This window comes from Centroberyx affinis, unplaced genomic scaffold, assembly GCF_046629955.1.
Source record: "Centroberyx affinis isolate AG114_WGS23_722 - 3 ecotype Tasmania unplaced genomic scaffold, CSIRO-AGI_Caff_v1 ptg004310l_1, whole genome shotgun sequence".
NCBI classification, from domain to species: Eukaryota; Metazoa; Chordata; class Actinopteri; order Beryciformes; family Berycidae; genus Centroberyx; species Centroberyx affinis.
Window position 1 is genome coordinate 56,984 of NW_027282022.1, and position 19,047 is coordinate 76,030.

At 40.7% G+C, this 19,047-nt stretch overlaps 1 protein-coding gene across 1 annotated transcript; it reads right to left on the reverse strand.

Annotated features, from left to right (window-relative positions):
- Window positions 1–1,657: 1,657 nt before the first annotated feature.
- Window positions 1,658–19,042, reverse strand: rpap3 (RNA polymerase II associated protein 3). Its single transcript, XM_071543389.1, has 17 exons — window positions 18,540–19,042; window positions 16,972–17,109; window positions 16,231–16,341; window positions 15,598–15,725; window positions 14,020–14,141; window positions 12,665–12,735; window positions 12,397–12,519; window positions 10,935–11,062; window positions 9,354–9,475; window positions 8,210–8,280; window positions 7,435–7,530; window positions 6,232–6,279; window positions 6,110–6,180; window positions 5,103–5,313; window positions 4,229–4,326; window positions 2,853–2,953; window positions 1,658–2,741 (listed from the first exon to the last, which is right to left on the reverse strand). The coding sequence occupies exons 1-17, from the start codon at window positions 18,720–18,722 to the stop codon at window positions 2,656–2,658; spliced, it is 1,908 nt and encodes a 635-aa protein (XP_071399490.1). The 5' UTR covers window positions 18,723–19,042; the 3' UTR covers window positions 1,658–2,655.
- Between the last annotated feature and the right edge of the window lie 5 nt (window positions 19,043–19,047).

A 19,047-nucleotide genomic window follows, 5' to 3' on the forward strand; every position in this document is an offset into this window, starting at 1 on the left:
CTGAGGCAGGAGTAGAGGGAGTTGCAGTAGTCAACACGGGAGAAGATGAAGGCATGAATGACCTTTGCTAAATCAGTAGGAGATAAGAATGGTTTGATTTTGGATATGTTTCTCAAATTAATGAAACAGGACTGCATTACCCTCTTCACCTGCTCATCAAAGGTCAGGTTGGAATCAAAATATACCGCTAAATTTCTGGCCACTGGCTTCGCGTTTGTAGAAAGGCCACCAAGTTTATTTGAGATTAAATTAGTAGCGGTAGGTAGACCGAAAACCAAGATTTCTGCTTTGTTGTCATTGAGCTGTAAGAAATTCTGGGACATCCAGGACTTTATGTCTGTGAGACAGTTGTGAAGGATGTCGAGGCGGTCAGGGTCATTAGGTTTGAGGGGGAGGTATATCTGGGAATCATCAGCATAACAGTGGAAAGAGACGTTGTGTTTGCGGATGATGTGACCAAGTGGGAGCATATACAAGGAAAATAAGACAGGGCCTAAAATTGAACCTTGCGGAACCCCGCAGGAGGAATGTGATGAGGATGACGAATGATTGGTGACAGAGAACGTTCTATTGGTGAGACAGGAGCTGAACCAGAGAAGTTCTGTGTCAGCGATACCAACCCAGTGCCTTTGGCAGTCGATCAAGGTTGCATTATCTCCTGTATCAAAGGCAGCAGTTAGGTCTAAGAGGATCAGGATAGTACAGTCACCTGCATCGGCAGCTAGCAAGAGGTCATTAGTTACCTTGAGCAGTGCAGTCTCTGTGCTGGAAGTGGTTTAAAACCTGATTGAATTTTCTCAAATAGGCTATTGTGGTTCAAAAAAGGCAGCAGCTGAGTCAAAACAACCTTCTCTACAATTTTTGAAAGAAAGGGCAGTTTTGAAATAGGCCTGTAGTAGGGATTGTAGATCTAGGTTGGGTTTCTTCAGGAGGGGTTGGACTATTGCATGTTTAAAACTGGATGGAAAGAAGCCAGTGGTCAGAGAGCTGTTACTGATAGACAGAATGGAGGGGCTAACGATATCAAAGACTATTTAAAAAAAATTAGTAGGGAGAATATCTAAGAGACAAGTGGAAGGTTTCATGTAGGAAAGGGTCTTTTGCAGAATTGGAATGAAACCACAGAAAATCTTTTTTTGTTTGGTTTTTTTACCATAGAAATTGAACAGGTACTTCACTTGTACCGCACTCAGTGGGCGTGGCCTATTTGAAACGTCACGTAATTCTTCTCTACGCCTTCTGCCTTGTGTTCAGCGGTCTTTACACTCCCATTTATAACTCAGTATTCATGCTTTCTTCATTGCAGAATCTCACTGGTGTGGATGTTGAGACACTGGAAGGACTGGGCTCAGTGCAATCTAGATGAAGCACTAAGATGTACTTCTGGTTGTTTTATTCATGACACGTTTATAGCTACATAAAAGCATTGTGCACTTTGAGTTATATGTTATTTGGTCCTCCTCACACAAAGTTAATCTTGTTTGCTTTGATAACGTATAGTCTCATTCATCTTTCCATACAGTGTGCATTGTTACCTTCAATAAAGAACGAACCACTTTTGATGCTTATCCAGTGTTCATTCATCATCTGTGTGACATGAAATGAGATTGCATTCAGTAAAAGAGGATTTTCACCAGTAACTGACTCAACAACAGCCTGAACAAAATACGCCTTTATTTGTAGCTCAGTCCAGGTTTTCTGAAAAAGAGTCGTTAACGCGGATCAAAGTCCGTATTTACCAAAGACTTCAAAGTGAATCGCATCCATCGTTCGCTAGGTTCTGTACAGTCAGTCAAACTACGCTGAAACTCAAGTTGTATGATGAGAGGATCATTCAAACCAGGCTTTGTACTTGCAGAAATCAATCCCTTATGCTGCGTTCACCAAGCGTCGGAAAGTCGGAAATTCCCTACTTCCTACTGGCAAAAATGCAGAGGAATGTTGCGATTCCAAGTTGGAAATTCAGGCAAGATATGTGGTTTCTGACATGCAGTTATGTGACGTCGCACTGTAAAAGCTGCACAGCATCACTCTGAACATGTTAATAATCCTCAAAATTCATGGAAAATGGAAAATACACATTGAATGCAAGCTCCCACAAAAAAATTCACTGCCTAAAAAAGATCTTGCCGGTCCAAACATCAAAGCTTAGAGCTCAGTGTGCAAATATTTTTCTATTTTCCATGAGTTTTGCCTTCATTCAGCACCTGAGCCCAGACTGGGCTGGACGTCCATACTTCTACTTTTTTCATGTACAATCCTCAAATTACGTGGTAAATATTAGCAAATATCATTGACTTAACATTAGCTGCTGCATGGGCAACAGGATTGAAAATTGAGTAAAATAACGATCCATGTTTCTCCCCTATTTTTTAACAAACTGGAACTGGGAATTTCTGCCCTCCGACTGAACAAATGCAGCATTACTAAACACAGAAATAAGACAGTGCCATCGTAATTCCACAGGAACAGGCCCACTAACACGGCAGTCCGATTTAATGGATGCTTCATAATTTAACTGATGTTTCGATGAACAAGAGGTAATTCAGTATTGGAATAAAACTAAATTGTTTAGTTGGCTTTAAATCCAATGTAGCGCTCGGCGGTGACATTCAAAAGTCTATTGAAGTTGCAGATTTGCGTTGAACTGCGGCGTCACACGCCGTACTTCTTCTGTAAGGCCGAGACCGAGGATCCATCCAGGTCCGCTTGGAGAAGAAAGGCAAACAGTTCTTGAAGTACTGAAAAAAAAAAAAAAAAAAAATAGAAGTGTGACAATGATTGATAATAAGAAACTGCTGGGAGGAGAGGTTGTGATGGAAGTGTGATGTCACTGATAAAACAAAGTGCACCTGTCCTCTCCGGAGCGGACAGGAACATGACGGCCATGTTGAAGCGTCTCACGCTCGCCAGACTGCTGAGGACCTGCAGCGTGACGGCCGGGGCTTCGTTCCTGTGAAGTGAACTGAGGTTAAACAAACACACACACACACAAGATACCACACATTCTCTGGTCTTCAGGTGCTGGTCTGCTCCCTGTTCCCAGGGTCAGAACAAAGCCTGGAGAAGCAGCTTTTAGTTTTTATCTTCCAGAAAATCGGAGGTCTGCCTCCACTTTAGAGTCTTTTAAATCAGGGTTTAAAACTTTTCTGTTCACCAGGGCTTTTTAAGAAATTTAGGGCAACGCTCACCTGCACCGGAACATTTATAATTTTTGTTATGTTTTATATCTTTATGTTTTTTTATCTTTTTGTTTTATGTGATTTTAATGCACTTTATGACATATGTCTTCATTTTTCTTTCATTTATGTAAAGCACTTTTACTTGCCGATGTGTCTGAAATGTGCTACATAAATAAACTTGCCTTGCCAGACCTGCATTTCTTGGCTCCATTTTAAGACTCTGGTTGTATTCATGTGATTTCTGCTGATGGTGTTTGAGTAAAAAGACACTCGACTAGGCCAAGTCACTCTATTACTGAAGATTATTCCTTACAACATGTGAAATGACAGTGGGGTCTGTAATTATTATTATATATCGAAATTCAATATATCGCGATACAAAACAGTGCCAATCCGTCTCGTGTCAGGAACATGAATGGTGATATCAGCTCCATGTTATTCTGCTGTCAGGAACATGAATGGTGATATCAGCTCCATGTTATTCTGCTGTAGTAATCACTAATGAGACTCTTGACCATCACAGTTTCACAAGCTCTCCATCCAAATTATATTATTGTCACTTTGTAACGACATTTTTAAATTGTTGTTTACATTCTAGCAGCCAATGGCATCGCTGGAAAGATTTGAGTCTCAAAAATAAACAGAATTCTGCACAGTCAGACTTTGTTGTGACTGAACTTTTATTGATCACATCGTATCCTGGTTGGATTGATCCTGAACCTCAGATTGCGCATCGAATCGGATCACTAGTCATGTATCAGGACTGAACAGTGATATTTTTCCAAACTTTTGTGCAGCTTTACAGATCAGATCTCTGTTTAACCATTTACCATGCTGGTGTTTTGATGGATTTAAGGTCATGCGATGCTCAAAACCAAATGTTTTCAAGACCTGGAAGTTCTGAAGCTCATTTTCCAGGACTTTCCAGACAAGAAAGAAAACTGTATAATGTAAGATACTAGTTGACTAAAAGCCCAAATCAGTGATGTGTACACTATCCAAGTCAGATATTTCTAGATTTTTTTTTACATTTTTACAGGACTCACTTGGTGTAGAAACCGTGCAGCGTCCTCAGGATCTGAGTCAGAAGGTCTGGCTCCAGGGAGTTCTGGAAGATCTTTGCGAAATCCTCCGGCTCGACTTGCTGGAAGACGAGAGACGGACACACAAGGCTGAGAAGTTCAGCCAAAACCAAAATACAGCAGGCTACAACATTAGGCTTGGGCCATATCTAAAATGTAATATCGCAATTCTGTCCCGCCAAAACATGTTGATATATACGATATTATTGCTGTTCGCTGGGGTTGGGTCACGATATTCACAGAATATCGCGATATTCAATATTATCGAATATCGGCCCAAGCCTACTACACGTCAGTTAAGCTTCATTTAAGGTTCAGACAGGCAGCTCAATTCAGATTTTTTCCCACATCCAATACGAGTCGGGTATATAGAAAAAAAACATAGAATCTGATATTTTAAATTTCAGGTTTAAACCACCTTGGTTTAAAGGATACGGCTGGTGTTTTTTAATGCATTTCTTATTGTCAACAAATCCTATGAAAATAATAACAATAACTCTACTCCTGTTACTTTCTGACTTCCCACGTTCCGTTTTTAGCCGTCAACCCGGAAGTCATTGGCTCCAATTGTAAGCTAAAAACCTTTAAATCCAGCTCACAAAGACATAGTTTACATTTTAAAAATCTCTAACTGTTACCATGAAAAGTCAGGCTGTTGTAGTTATTACCAAATCAAATTCAAATAGGAAGAAATTCATCATTACGCCGGGGACTATTTTCTGTGCCACGGAACTACTTTCCTGAGATGGAAAACCTGTTTACAGCCGGATTATTAAGTTGTTTGAGGAAAAAGTCGGCCGGCGCGGACAGTCTGGACACGGCTCGTCTCCCAGCTCACCCTCAGATATCTGTAGACCGCTTCAGGCCGGGCTCCGATCTTGCGGAGGTCGGCCTCCAGCTGGAAGCTGCTGGCCGGCGGCGGCGGAGGAGGAAGAGGAGGAGGAGGAGGAGGGACGTCCGTCTGCGAGGAGGAGGGAGCGGCCGGCGGCTCGGGAGGAGGACCGGTTTTCTCCTGAGACGGTTTTTCTGTCCGCCCGGCAGCAGCAGACCTGGAGAACAGGAGAACGGCTGTCAGACTGAAGAAGCTTATGAAGTATTCAGGTTACTGGGAACGAGAAACTCTCCTGCCTCAGATTTTACTGCTGAGCTGCCGCTGAGCAAGGCAGCGAACCCCCAACTGTAGAAGACAGAAGAGTCTTTGTGCTGTACTCTTTTAAACTGTTGTTTCTTTTATTCTCATTCCATTTTTATTGTTTTATTGCTTTGATTATCTTACCTGTGTTGCATTTTCTTTTAAATCTGTCTTCATAACATACTTGTTCATAATAACTTTTAAGATTTTATAGTCTTTCCTTCTTTTATTCTCAATCAATTTTTATTGTCTTTCGTTTTATTCTGTACAGCACTTTGTAACTTGTGTTAAGGCAAGTGTTCTATAAATAAAGTTTATTATTACTATCATCATGATTATTATTATTATTATTATTATTATTTAAAAGCACATGCATGCTCAGTTAACTTTCCCTGGATAATTAAAGGTTAAAGAAAATAAATGTGCATAATCAGACACTTGGAGAGACGAGACTTGTGTCAAACACATCAGATTATTTTTTCTTTTACTTTCCTTTTTTATTATAGCGCAGTTCATACAACCATGGTTAAAACAGTTCAGGGTCATGAAAAACAAACAAAATAACCAACATCTCTCCTGCGAAAGAGGTTTTTAATCTCAGTGGGACCTACCTGTATAGATAAACAATAAATAAAACAAAGTAAAACATCATAAAGGGACAGAAGAAGAAGAGAAGTAACGTTTTAATGAGTAAAAACAGTTTAAAAACTCACCGCTCAGCAGAATGCGGCATCTCCTCGATCCGGATCATCTTGGCGCGGGGGGAAGTCGAGAGCGGAGACGCCTCGTCCTCGGCCTTCCTCACTTCCTCTTCCTCCTCCTCCTCCTCCTCCACCAGCAGCTTTCCACCAACCTCCTCTATCTCAATTCTCCTCAGTGGTTTCTGACGAGAACAAGACGTTCAGAGTCGAGTTTATATATTTATAGATTTTCTGATTTAGACTGATCTTGGTGACAAAATTGTCAGATTGGATCGTTCTGATTCAAGACCAGGATCACAGAATCCAGATCATCAAGCTTTAGACTGACAGACTCTATCCTGCCACCTGCTGACCAATAATGTTACAGCAGGTTGTCGGGCCAAAAAGACATGAAGGGACTAGAAGAAAAGTGTAAGTTTTGCAGTTTTATTTTGTCTTTGATTTACTTATCTGCAGTATATTCACTTGTACGTATACAATGCATAAAAAAAAGACAAAATTCAAAGTCTCATTGGACTGAAATAATTCAAAACAAAACTTTCCATTTCTCTGCAAACTGTTTTCATTCATTAATTCAAGGACGCTGTTAAAAATCAAGGTCCAGCAGATGAGACTTTGTTTTAAAGGGTTTCTTCGTTTAATAAAATGTAAACATTAAATACTATTTTAAATCTCTATTCGGGATCTATAAACTGTATTTTCCCTTCATCCTCACACATCAGCATCACACTTTCATGCTTTTATATAAAAACATTGTCTTTATTTCCTCCTCGATTCCAGTGGGATCAAGATGATTTTTGGAATCAAAACTGCTAATCTCCTCTGCCTTTGACTTTTGAAAAAGAAACTTATTATCAAATCCTCCAGTTCTGTACTTCAGTCCAGAAGTACTGAGGTTCTGTCACTTTACTTCCACAGTATTTCCATCCTGTGAGACTTTCTGCTTTTCCTCCTCTACATTTATCTGTCGGCTGGAGTTACTAGTTACTTTGCAGAATAAGGTTTTACATGCAAAACATACGATAAGCTCATAAAATATGTTGCATTGTTAGAGTTTAAACTCCAACAGTATATGGAGCAGTTACACCGACAACATTAAAATACTTCTGACAGCTTCATGCTTCAATAATTTAACTCTCTGACAGAATGACGACTTTTACTTTTCATACTTTAGTTCATTTTACTGCTAATACTTCTAGATTTTTACTGATGGTGTTGGAATCCAAATCCCAACCTGAACGATCAGAATCTCAGTTACTAGTCTTGAAAAAATGAAATCAATTTTGAGATTCCAATCCTGTTATTGAACAGAACAGAAAACCCTTGACTGGACTCACAGCGGACTGCAGGTGTGGCGGTTTGTGGACCGGCTGGACGGTTCTCCTCGGAGCGTCGTCCGGTTCCGTCTCCGGAGGAGCGGCGGGACCCGGGTTCTGCAGGAGAACAGGGGAGTGAAAAGATCAAAGTGAGCGGCTTAAAACAAAAAAGGTTCAACAGGTCTGATATTCGTCTACAAAGTTATAGCGCTATACATATTTTTGTCCGGTGAGGCCGACAAGAGGTCTTTAAGTTGTGATTATCTTTGGAGAGGTAAGGACACTTAGGGCCGGGCGAGAATTCAATATTATCGTTTATCGTCTTTCAGTGGAATCATATCATGATGATATGAAGATATTTTGATATCGTGACACATTTCTGCTGTCTGAATTGATGATGACAAGCAAATTTTACTTAAAAACTCTGATAAAATGAGGTATGGTAGGAATATTATTTGAATATTTCTGTTTTGTTTGACATCACACCTAACATTACCATTCGGTTCAATGAGATGAACATTAATTTGATTATTTAACGTGATTTTGCATACATGAACCATATCGTGATATATACTGATATTGAGAAAAATCCTTATGATTATCGTGATATTGATTTGAACCGTATCGCCCAGCCCTAGGCACACTTAATCGTATCCTGGTTGACAGTGTCACAGTGTGAGAGTGAATACTCAATACCAAGAAGTAACACCGTTTGATTCTGTGTTTCCTTTAGGGGGTAAAAATGTCTTTTTTGTTTGAGCTGATAACTGGATATAATTCGATATTAAAAACAAACCATCTGGAGTTTCTGGAGCTCGTTCAGCGCCTGCTTGTTCCCCGGCTCCAGCTTCAGCACCTCCTGAAAATCTGACACACACACACACACACACACACACTTCCAATTTAATATTTTTACACACTTAAACAGCTGATAATTCAATACAACATTAACTACTTCAGGTGGGTTGGGAACAGATAATCTGACTCAAAATCAAATGATCGACCAAAATGTGCATATTTGGGAAAGCAGAGATGGAAGTGTGATAATGAAATTGTCTCACAGCAGAATCTGACGGAGCCTTTAAGGAAACTCTGCTCTGATGCTTTCATGTTTTCTTGAAGTTAAATCAAAACTAAATCAGACCTCAGAGACACAGATTGAGCCTCGTCTGTAAGCAGCAACTGTCCAACATCTGTACAACATCATCATGACACAAGTGCAACTAAATTATAGTTGCATTATATAATAATAGATATAAATCCCTTCCCTCCATCTCATGATTCCTCTAGTTTTTAACTACCTACTTTTATTCTTGTCTTTTATTTTTTTTATTATAAATGTACCTATTAAATGATTTTACCCTGTATGTGAAGCGTCTTTGAGTACCTAGAAAAGCGCTATACAAGTCTAATATATTATTATTATTATTGTTATTAAATAATAATACATATAGTATATCATAATAAATAATAATAATAGTAAGAGAAAAAATGAAGAGACTTGTTTTTTATATATTGTCAGAATCTGCTTTGTCAAACTCCTGTCTCACACTTTGTTTCTCTATTTACAATTATTGGTAAACGTTTTATTTTCTTCGTTCCATCATCATAAGTTTCCTCCGACCGGATTTCAGTGTTCCACTTGTTCAGACCGAAAGGTTTAATAAACATAAAGAAAGAGATTCACTGAAACACAATTCAGCAGCATGACTAGTTTTTTCTATATTATCAGAATCTGCTGTGTCGGCGTTCCTTTATGTGCTAGAAGTGATTTTCAGACTGTTCCTCCAGACAATGGCAGTGAATGGAGAGAGAGAGAAACACAATTCTCCGGTCTGCTCTACCGGAGCAACAGATCACAGAATCACTGATTTGGGGGTTTTATCATGGAGGAAGAGACACGACCCAACACACTACCCGCAGCACTGCAACACACACACCTTGTTTTGCCTCGGTCAGTTTCCCTAAAGCCACTCTGGCCGTGGCGCGGCGGGCGAACGCCTTGGTGTAGCTTCTGTCCAGAGAGATGGCTTCACTGCAGTCTGCCTCCGCCTCCTGAAACCTGCAGCAAGCAGAACCAGGTTAAAGGATCAGGCCGGTGTTTTTTAATGCATTTCTTACCGTCAACAAATCCTCTGAAAATAACAAAATCAACAATGTGTTTGCTCTACTCCCGTTACTTTCTGACTTCCCACGTTCCGTTTTTAGCCGTCAACCAGGAAGTCATTGGCTCCAATTGGAAGCTAAAAACCTTTAAATTCAGCTCACAAAGACATAGTTTACATTTTAAAAATCGCTAACTGTTACCATGAAAAGTCAGGCTGTTGTAGTTATTACCAAATCAAATTCAAATGGGAACAAATTCTTCATTACGCCGGGGACTATTTTCTGTGCTACGGAACTACTTTCCTGAGATGGAAAACGTGTTTACAGCCGGATTATTAAGTTGTTTGAGGAAAAAGTGGTCCGGCCCGGTGCATGGTGATGATGAAATATGCTGCAGAGCAGCAGCATGGCTCTGTGACGGGTTTTTAATCGTTTTTTAATACAATGGAGTTCTATGGCTGCTGGGACATGGCTGCACTGGGACCAGGATACATGGACCAGACTTGCTGGCAAAACAAATTCATTGCTGATTTTGTTATTTTCATAGGATTTGTTGACGGTAAGAAATGCATTAAAAAACACCAGCCTGATCCTTTAATACACTGCAGAACAATATTCAGACGACTGAAACCGAGCAACAGAATCATTTTCTTCTTGGTTCATTATTGTAATTAAGGTTAGACCGATATATCAGGCTGATATCGACCTTTTATTAAATATCAGATATTGGCCACAGCTACAGAAAAACAGTCTGGAAAACATTTTATTTTCTTTTGACATTTTCAACGTTTTTGTAAATGAATTCTCCATGTAAAGGCAGTGATGGCTCCCAGAGTGTCTCTACCATTCAACAGGTGTGGTGCCACTCTGCCTTAAAGCAATATTCCACTTAGTTTTAACATGGTGGTTATTTGGCACTTGACCGCCATGAAAACCAGAATATAAACTCCTCAGTCAACGTGTTCAATGTCAATTTCTATTCAAATGAATGGAAGTAAAAGTCCAAACGCTACAAACTAGCCAGCTGCATCCGATCATGTTAAAACTAAGTGGAATATTGTCTTAAAGAGCTGCTGACACTAAACGAATCTCATCAGTCTGGTTTCAGTGGAGAGTTTTGGTGTCCCATGATGCTCTGAAGGTTTCAGAGGCTTTTCACCCTGATGAGAAGAAAACTCTGAGGGGGAAACACTGAATACTGGGATTTATTTGGCATGAAAATGGAAAAAAAACACTAAATATTGCAAAAAAATATGACACAAAAATATCATATCTGCCTTCAAAAACCCAATTTGGTCGAGCTCCAACTGTAACAGCCACGTTTGTGTCTAGAATTAGAGTGATGTAACCATAGAGATATACGTGTTATATCTCTATGGATGTAACAGTCGGCCATGTTTGCGTGGTTTGCTCACCTCTCCAGCTTGAGGAAGGCCATGGCTCTGTTGGCGGGCAGCAGGGCGTTCAGCCGGTCCGCCTCCTTCCCTCTGCTGTAACACTCGGCCGCCGCCTCGTACCGCCCCTCTTTGAAGTACGCGTTCCCCTGAAGCACGGGAACACACGGGAACACACAGAGGCATGAAGACCGCCACCGCCACTGTGAATATACCGTATGTCCTCAAAGGGCTTCCATAGTAGAGTTGTCACAGTGGTGCCATACCGGCCATACAGGTTATACCGCCTGTCACCACTAGAGGGTCTGAGCGCTGTCAAACTCAGCCTCACTATGATGAAAGTCAAACTTAAATTCCTCTCCAAACTGTGTTAACGGCATTTGTAAACGGAAACACTTTTTAATCAGAGATTTCTAACACTGCTCAACACTAGAGCTGCAACGATTAATCGATTAGTTGTCAACTATTAAATTAATCGCCAACTATTTTGATAATCGATTAATCGGTTTGAGTCATTTTTTTAACAAAAATAAGTCAAAATTCTCTGATTCCAGCTTCTTAAATGTGAATATTTTCTGGTTTCTTTCCTCCTCTATGACAGTAAACTGAATATCTTTGGGTTGTGGACAAAACAAGACATTTGAGGACGTCATCTTGGGCTTTGGGAAACACTGATCCACATTTTTCACCATTTTCTGACATTTTATAGACCAAACAACTAATCGATTAATCGAGAAAATAATCGACAGATTAATCGACAATGAAAATAATCATTAGTTGCAGCCCTACTCAACACTCAGAGAGTTAATGTGAGTGCCGGTCAGATTCTGGCACATCGCCCTTCTTTAGGCTCCCATTGGATTGTACCGGACACATTACTGTCACTAGGTAAAGACAAATAATTAATCCTATTCATCCTAATCTGTCATATTAGTGATCAGATTTAGCGATCAGTATGTTGTTAGTATGTCCGTTAGGGCTGCAACTAATGATTATTTTCATTGTCGATTAATCTGTTGATTATTTTCTCGATTAATCGATTAGTTGTTTGGTCTATAAAATGTCAGAAAATGGTGAAAAATGTGGATCAGTGTTTCCCAAAGCCCAAGATGACGTCCTCAAATGTCTTGTTTTGTCCACAACCCAAAGATATTCAGTTTACTGTCATAGAGGAGGAAAGAAACCAGAAAATATTCACATTTAAGAAGCTGGAATCAGAGAATTTTGACTTATTTTTCTTAAAATCGATTAATCGATTATCAAAATAGTTGGCGATTAATTTAATAGTTGACAACTAATCGATTAATCGTTGCAGCTCTAATGTCCGTTTATCATTTTGTAGCCGAACTTGAACATGGAAGCTCTGATTATGGGCTTTTATTTTACAAAATAACGGTATTCCCGGTGTGGGGCTAATGCCACCAGTGACTCCGCCCACCGCGACATCCCTGTTCCACAGCTGGTAAATCTCTGCCTGGCTCACTCTGTCTTTCTGGACGACCGCCTCCTGTCTCCTCTGCTGCTCCTCCATCAGTCTCTGCTGCTCAGGGTCGACCGTCACCTCCGCCGCCGCCTCGTCCTCCTCCTCCTCCTCCTCCTCCTCCTCCTCCGGCCGGACGGCGGCTCCGCCCTGACGCTCCAACGCCTGAAACCACAGAGGAAGACGAGGGGAGGTGAGACAAGACAGAAGAAGAAGAAGAAGACAGACTGCAGAGATGAAACTGAGCAGAAAAAAAATATATATATTTCACCTCTTTTATTTTCCGCACTTCGCTCTGAGCCTCCTGGTTCTCCGGGTCCAGCTGCAGAACCGCCTCATAGTCTGGAGAGAAACATTCACATCACAACTGCTACTGACAAGAGTTTTCATTATCGATTACTCTCTAGATGATTTTTTAGATTAATCGATTAATCGTTTACCGTTACTGCTATTTCTTTGTTTAATGATCAGTTAGTTGATTATCAAGGAGTGGACAGTCTTATCTCATTTTGTCTTTTGTGTTTCTATGTTTCTCTATTGTCTCACCGCATTGAATTTCCCCATGTGGGATAATAAAGTTTATCGATCTTATTTTATTTAAATCTAATCTTTATCCAATTTTGTCTATATGCTCTGCTCTATGTCTCTGCTTTTGCTTTATTTCACTGTTTTTTTTTTTTAGCCCTGCTTACTATGCACTTTAAGTCACTTTATTTACTGTCATTGCACAATCTTTTTTTTTGCTTTGTGGAATTATTTATTTATCTACTGCATGAAAAATCTCCATATGTACAGGACCATGTAGTTTAAAGTTTTTAGTACCTTATGTTTATGTACAGTGCAGTTACTTTATACAGGTCAATTTTTATTATGTGAATTTAATTGTGTGCCGTATTTAAGCTACTGGCTGCCTAAATTTCCTCCAGGATTAATAAAAGTATCTATCTATCTATCTCTCTATCTATCTATCTCTCTATCTATCTATCAAATGTTACAAATAATAACAATTGTCCATCACAGTTCTCAGAGTCCAAAGTGATTCTTCAGGTTTCTTCCTCAGTCTGACCAGCAGACAGAAAACACAAAGGATTCATTTAATAAAGAGATGAAACAGAGAAAAGCAGCAAATCTGTGAAGCTGGAACCACAAAATGTTCAGAGTTTTTACTGATAAATGACTGAAACAATTAATTGATTATGAAAGATTTTCTGTTGATCAACCACTCGATTAATCGACTAATTGTTTCAGCTGTAATGCTAGCGCTGGGCGATACGGTTGAAATCAATATCATGATAATCATAAGGATTTTTCTCGATATCAATATATATCACGATATGGTTCATGTATGCAAAATCACGTTAAATAATCAAATGAATGTTCATGTCATTGAACCGAATGGTAATGTTAGGTGTGATGTCAAACAAAGCAGAAATATTCAAATAATATTCCAACCATACCTCATTTTATCAGAGTTTTTAAGTAAAATTTGCTTGTCATCATCAATTCAGACAGCAGAAATGTGTCACGATATCAAAATATCTTCATATCATCACGATATGATTCCACTGAAAGACGATAAACGATAATATTGAATTATCGCCCAGCCCTAAGTCGAACCCTCCTCACCTTCCAGCGCCGCCTGCTGCCTCTGCAGAGCGAGGCGGGACGCCCCGCGCCGGGACAACGCCTTCAGGAAGCTCCGGTCCAGAGCCAGGGCCAGGCTGCAGTCCGACTCCGCCACCGCAAACCTGCAGGGGCACACACACACACACACACACACACACACACACACACACACACACACACACACACACACACACACATTAACAGAGGAGAAACAAACCGGATGCTTTCTGCATTTTCAAACTTTCCATTAGAGCCGGGCGATAATTCTCAGGCTTCCTACACATTTTTCAATTAAAAAAATTCCATACTTTTTCCCAGACCTTGATTTGTTTTGAAGATTTTGTCTGGTGTTCAATATGATTTACACAGATAGACATCTTGCCCCTGCTAACTAGGTCATATCACTGTATAGATGAAGATTGTTCTTCACAGAGACAAATATCAGAATATGTGAGATGATTGGCAGGGTTCCTACACGCTTTCCATTTTAAAACTCCTTATTTTACCCAGACCCTATGTTCTTGACCGGATTTGATTTTGGTGGGTATTTGATATAATGCATGCTGACAGCGGCTGGGTAATAAGAGCGTCCCTCTATCTGAACATTATTCTTCACATCAACAAAAACTGTGGGCTCAAAGTGGCTCTACAACAACATAAAAGCTAGAATGATGTGTGTATCGGACCTGAACCGCAACATTTTCCAGACTTTTCCAGACATTTTTTTCAAATTCCCAAACTATTCAAGACCTGGAAATGATCAAATTCATTTTTAATACTTTTCCAGACTTTCCAGACTTGCATAGGAACCCTTAATTCAATAATATCATTTATCGTCTTTCAGTGGAATCAAATGACAACGATATGAAGAGGTTTTGATATCGTGATGCAAAAATTCTGCTGTCAGTTCAACTGACATTGAATTGGAATTTGAAAAACAGGACACTGAATTGGAATTTCAGGAAGTTGAATTTAATTCAATGAAATTCTGTGAAATTCTGTGAATTTCTGTGAAATTCTGTGAATTTGGTTCCATGTTATTTTGTTTTTTCAGAAATCAGAAGTCGAGTCAGAACAAATCAAGAGTCCAGTATCAATTTAATATCTTAAAGAAAACTAAATATCTAGGACTTTTCAATGCAATATGGTTTTAATAGGATAAAAACTTGGTAAGAGCATCATGAGTTTGATTTCTAGAATCAGTTTCAACTTCAATAAATTCAATCATTCCATACAAATTCAGAAAACAGAATTTAAATTCAGTCGTCTGCTGGAACAAATCTCATCACTTTCAATCTAAGTCATTTACACAAACACAAGATCTCAAGTCAAGACTTTAGAAACCTTTTCAAGTCATCAGAGTACAAGTCAGAGTCAAGTCCCAAGTCACCAGAACCCAAGTCAAGTCCCAAGTCACCAGAACCCAAGTCAAGTCTCAAGTCACCAGAACCCAAGTCAAGTCTCAAGTCACCAGAACCCAAGTCAAAGTCAAGTCCCAAGTCACCAGAACCCAAGTCAAGTCAAGTCTCAAGCTATTCAAACTGTGACTGGATCGACTCTGATATGAAGTCTTCTTACTTTCTGAGTCTGAAGAAGCAGGCGGCTCTGTTTGTAGGGAGGACAGGATTGTACGGGTCGGCGCTCATCGCTCTGGTGTAACACTCAATGGCGTCGTCATATTTCCCTTCCTTGAAAAACTCGTTCCCCTGAAAAAAAAAACATGGGACAATATATCCAAACTCAATACAAAAACCTGTCAGTCCCTCTGTTGTGTCAGGAACATGAATGGTGATATCAGCTCCATGTTATTCTGCTGTCAGGAACATGAATGGTGATATCAGCTCCATGTTATTCTGCTGTCAGGAACATGAATGGTGATATCAGCTCCATGTTATTCTGCTGTCAGGAACATGAATGGTGATATCAGCTCCATGTTATTCTGCTGTAGTAATCACTAATGAGACTCTTGACCATCACAGTTTCACAAGCTCTCCATCCAAATTATATTATTGTCACTTTGTAATGACATTTTTAAAATTGTTGTTTACATTCTAGCAGCCAATGGCATCGCTGGAAAGATTTGAGTCTCAGAAATAAACAGAATTCTGCACAGTCAGACTTTGTTGTCACTGAACTTTAATTGATCACATCGTATCCTCATTGAATTTCTCTTCGTCAGTTATATTTTTTTGCGCCTGGTCTCTCACTGACCTGCTCCTTCTCAGCCTGCGCTCTCTGCTGATCCACTGCAGCTTCTTCTGAGTCCGACTCGTTCGACTCCGCCGGACTTTCCTCCTTATCCATCGCTGACAGAGCCTTGTCCTGCCGCCACACACACACACACACACACACACACACACACACACACACACACACACACACACACACACACACACACACACACACACACACACACACACACACACACACACACACACACACACACACACACCTTAGTCCAGTGATTCTCAACCTTTTTCATACCTAATTCAGTCCACATTAGGGCCACAGACCCCCATTTGATGAGATTTTGTACGGACATGGTTAGTGATCAAGAGGGTAAAAAAATATCACTGAACCTTCCCTTTAATTTAATAGACTAGAATTTATAGCCTCCTCCTCTCCTCTCCCCGTCTCCTCTCCTCTCCTTGTCTCCTCTCCTCCCCTCCTTGTCTCCTCTCCTCTCTCATCTCGTCTCCTCTCGTCTCTTCTTCTCTCCTCTCTTCTCCTTGTCTCCTCTCCTCTTTCCTCTCCTCTCCCCTTGTCTCCTCTCCTCTTCTCCTCTCCCCCTCTTTCCTCTCCTCCTCTCCTCTCCTCTCCTCTCCCCTCTCCTCTCCTCTCCTCCTCTCCTCTCCCCCTCTTTCCTCCCCTCCGCTCTTCTCCTCCATGGTGGGACACTGTGGGATACTGTCGGTACAGTCTGTCCGGCAGCATCCAGATCAGCTGACTTACCACATCAAACTTGTCCCATGATCGATAGTCGTACGCTTTGATCCTCGATGTCTGCTTGGCTTCTTCTGTCTTTGCGGGTTTCTTCTTCTCTCTCTTCTTTATTTTGTAGTCTCTGTTGCGCACGGGTGGGAGTGTTTTCTACAACAGAGAGAGAGACATACAGGAGAGAGAGAGAGAGAGAGAGAGAGAGAGAGAGAGACAGGCAGACAACAGGAGAGAGAGAGCGAGAGAGAGAGAGAGAGAGAGAGACAGTTCCTGACACCTGACTGGATGGGGCAGAAGTCAGAGATGTGGACTCCAGTCATTGTGACTTGGACTCCAGTCGACTCGAGTCACTGTTTTGATGACTTGCAACTTGACTTGACAGAAAATAAATGACTTGAGACTCGACTTGGACTTGGAAGTTAAAGACTCGTGACTTAACTTGAGACATGATGACTCGAATGACTTGTTTGTGTTCATTTTTTGTTTTCAGTTTAAATATTAAATATAAAATATTAAAATGTTCAACGTTGTCAATGTTCACATTCCAAGTGTCTGTAGTGTGTGACGTTACCCGGTGTGCGAGCGCACACTGGGAATGGCTTTGTCCTGATTGGACGACGAACCTGTCAGTCAAGCTCCTCGCTACCTGACGGTTTTTTCTCTAGACTGTTTCGTATTTCTGGTGGTTACACACACACACACACACACACACACACAGTATGATCAGATCTTTATACGATCTATGGATCAGATCAGATCATCATCATCACTTTGGGATTCAGAAATTTCACGTGAAGGAAAAAGGTCGAACTGCTGAATGAAGACCTGCTCATCAAAGACTTCTGACAGCCAGACTACAACATCAAACTCTGTTCCTCATCTGAAGACTCATTCTGATCAGTAAGTGTCTGTGAGGCTGATGTTAGCTAACGTTAGCCACGTACAATCAATAACCAACCAATAATATCATTATTAGACAGGTACTAATACCTTGTCTTTTCTCTTTATAAAGACCGGATACTGCAGGTAAGACTGCAGTATCTTGAGGGGAAAAAAGTGACTTGACTTGGGACTTGACTAGAGCTGCAACGATTAATCGATTAGTTGTCAACAATTAAATTAATCGCCAACTATTTTGATAATCGATTAATCGGTTTGAGTAATTTTTTAAGAAAAATAAGTCAAAATTCTCTGATTCCAGCTTCTTAAATGTGAATATTTTCTGGTTTCTTTACTCCTCTATGACAGTAAACTGAATATCTTTGGGTTGTGGACAAAACAAGACATTTGAGGACGTCATCTTGGGCTTTGGGAAACACTGATCCACATTTTTCACCATTTCTGACATTTTATAGACCAAACAACTAATCGATTAATCGAGAAAATATTCGACAGATTAATCGACAATGAAAATAATCGTTAGTTGCAGCCCTAGACTTGACTTGCCTTAACTAAGGACTCGACTCGACATAACCTGTGCCTTGACTTGCCCAAGAAAAAATGCCTTGGGACTTGCTTGAGACTTGGACCAAATGACTTGAGTCACATGTCTGTCAGAAGGTGCCGGAGGCTCCGGGACCCACCTGTCCGTCCTGCGGTCCGTCCTGCGGTCCGTCCCGCGGGCCTCCTCCTCCGGCTCTCAGCTGCTCGTCTCTCCGCTTCATGTCTCTCTCCCAGCCGTCCAGCTCCTTCATGAAGCTCTGCAGATCCTCCGCGTTCTGCCGCATCTGCAGCTGCAGCTCCACCGCCTTGTTCCCCGCGGACATACCGTCACCGTCCTAAGAAACACACATCTGCTTTTGGGGAATGTTCTGGAAAGTTGTTCGGTCGCTCGGTGTTTAGAGCCGGGAGGAAAGCGCTTCCGAATGGAGAATCATGCTGTCATGCTTGCGGCTAGCAGCTAGCTAGCAGCAGTAGCATCACACACAAGAAGCCGATGGAGTGAATAGAAAATGAGTCGCCAGCTACAGAAACACAGTGAAGTACCTGACAGTTGATTCCTCTCTCGGTTGGCAATCACAGTTCAGCTGTTAGTTAAATATTGTTGTAACGTGTCGCCATTCCTGACTTTCTGTTTATGTTCGGCGCCAT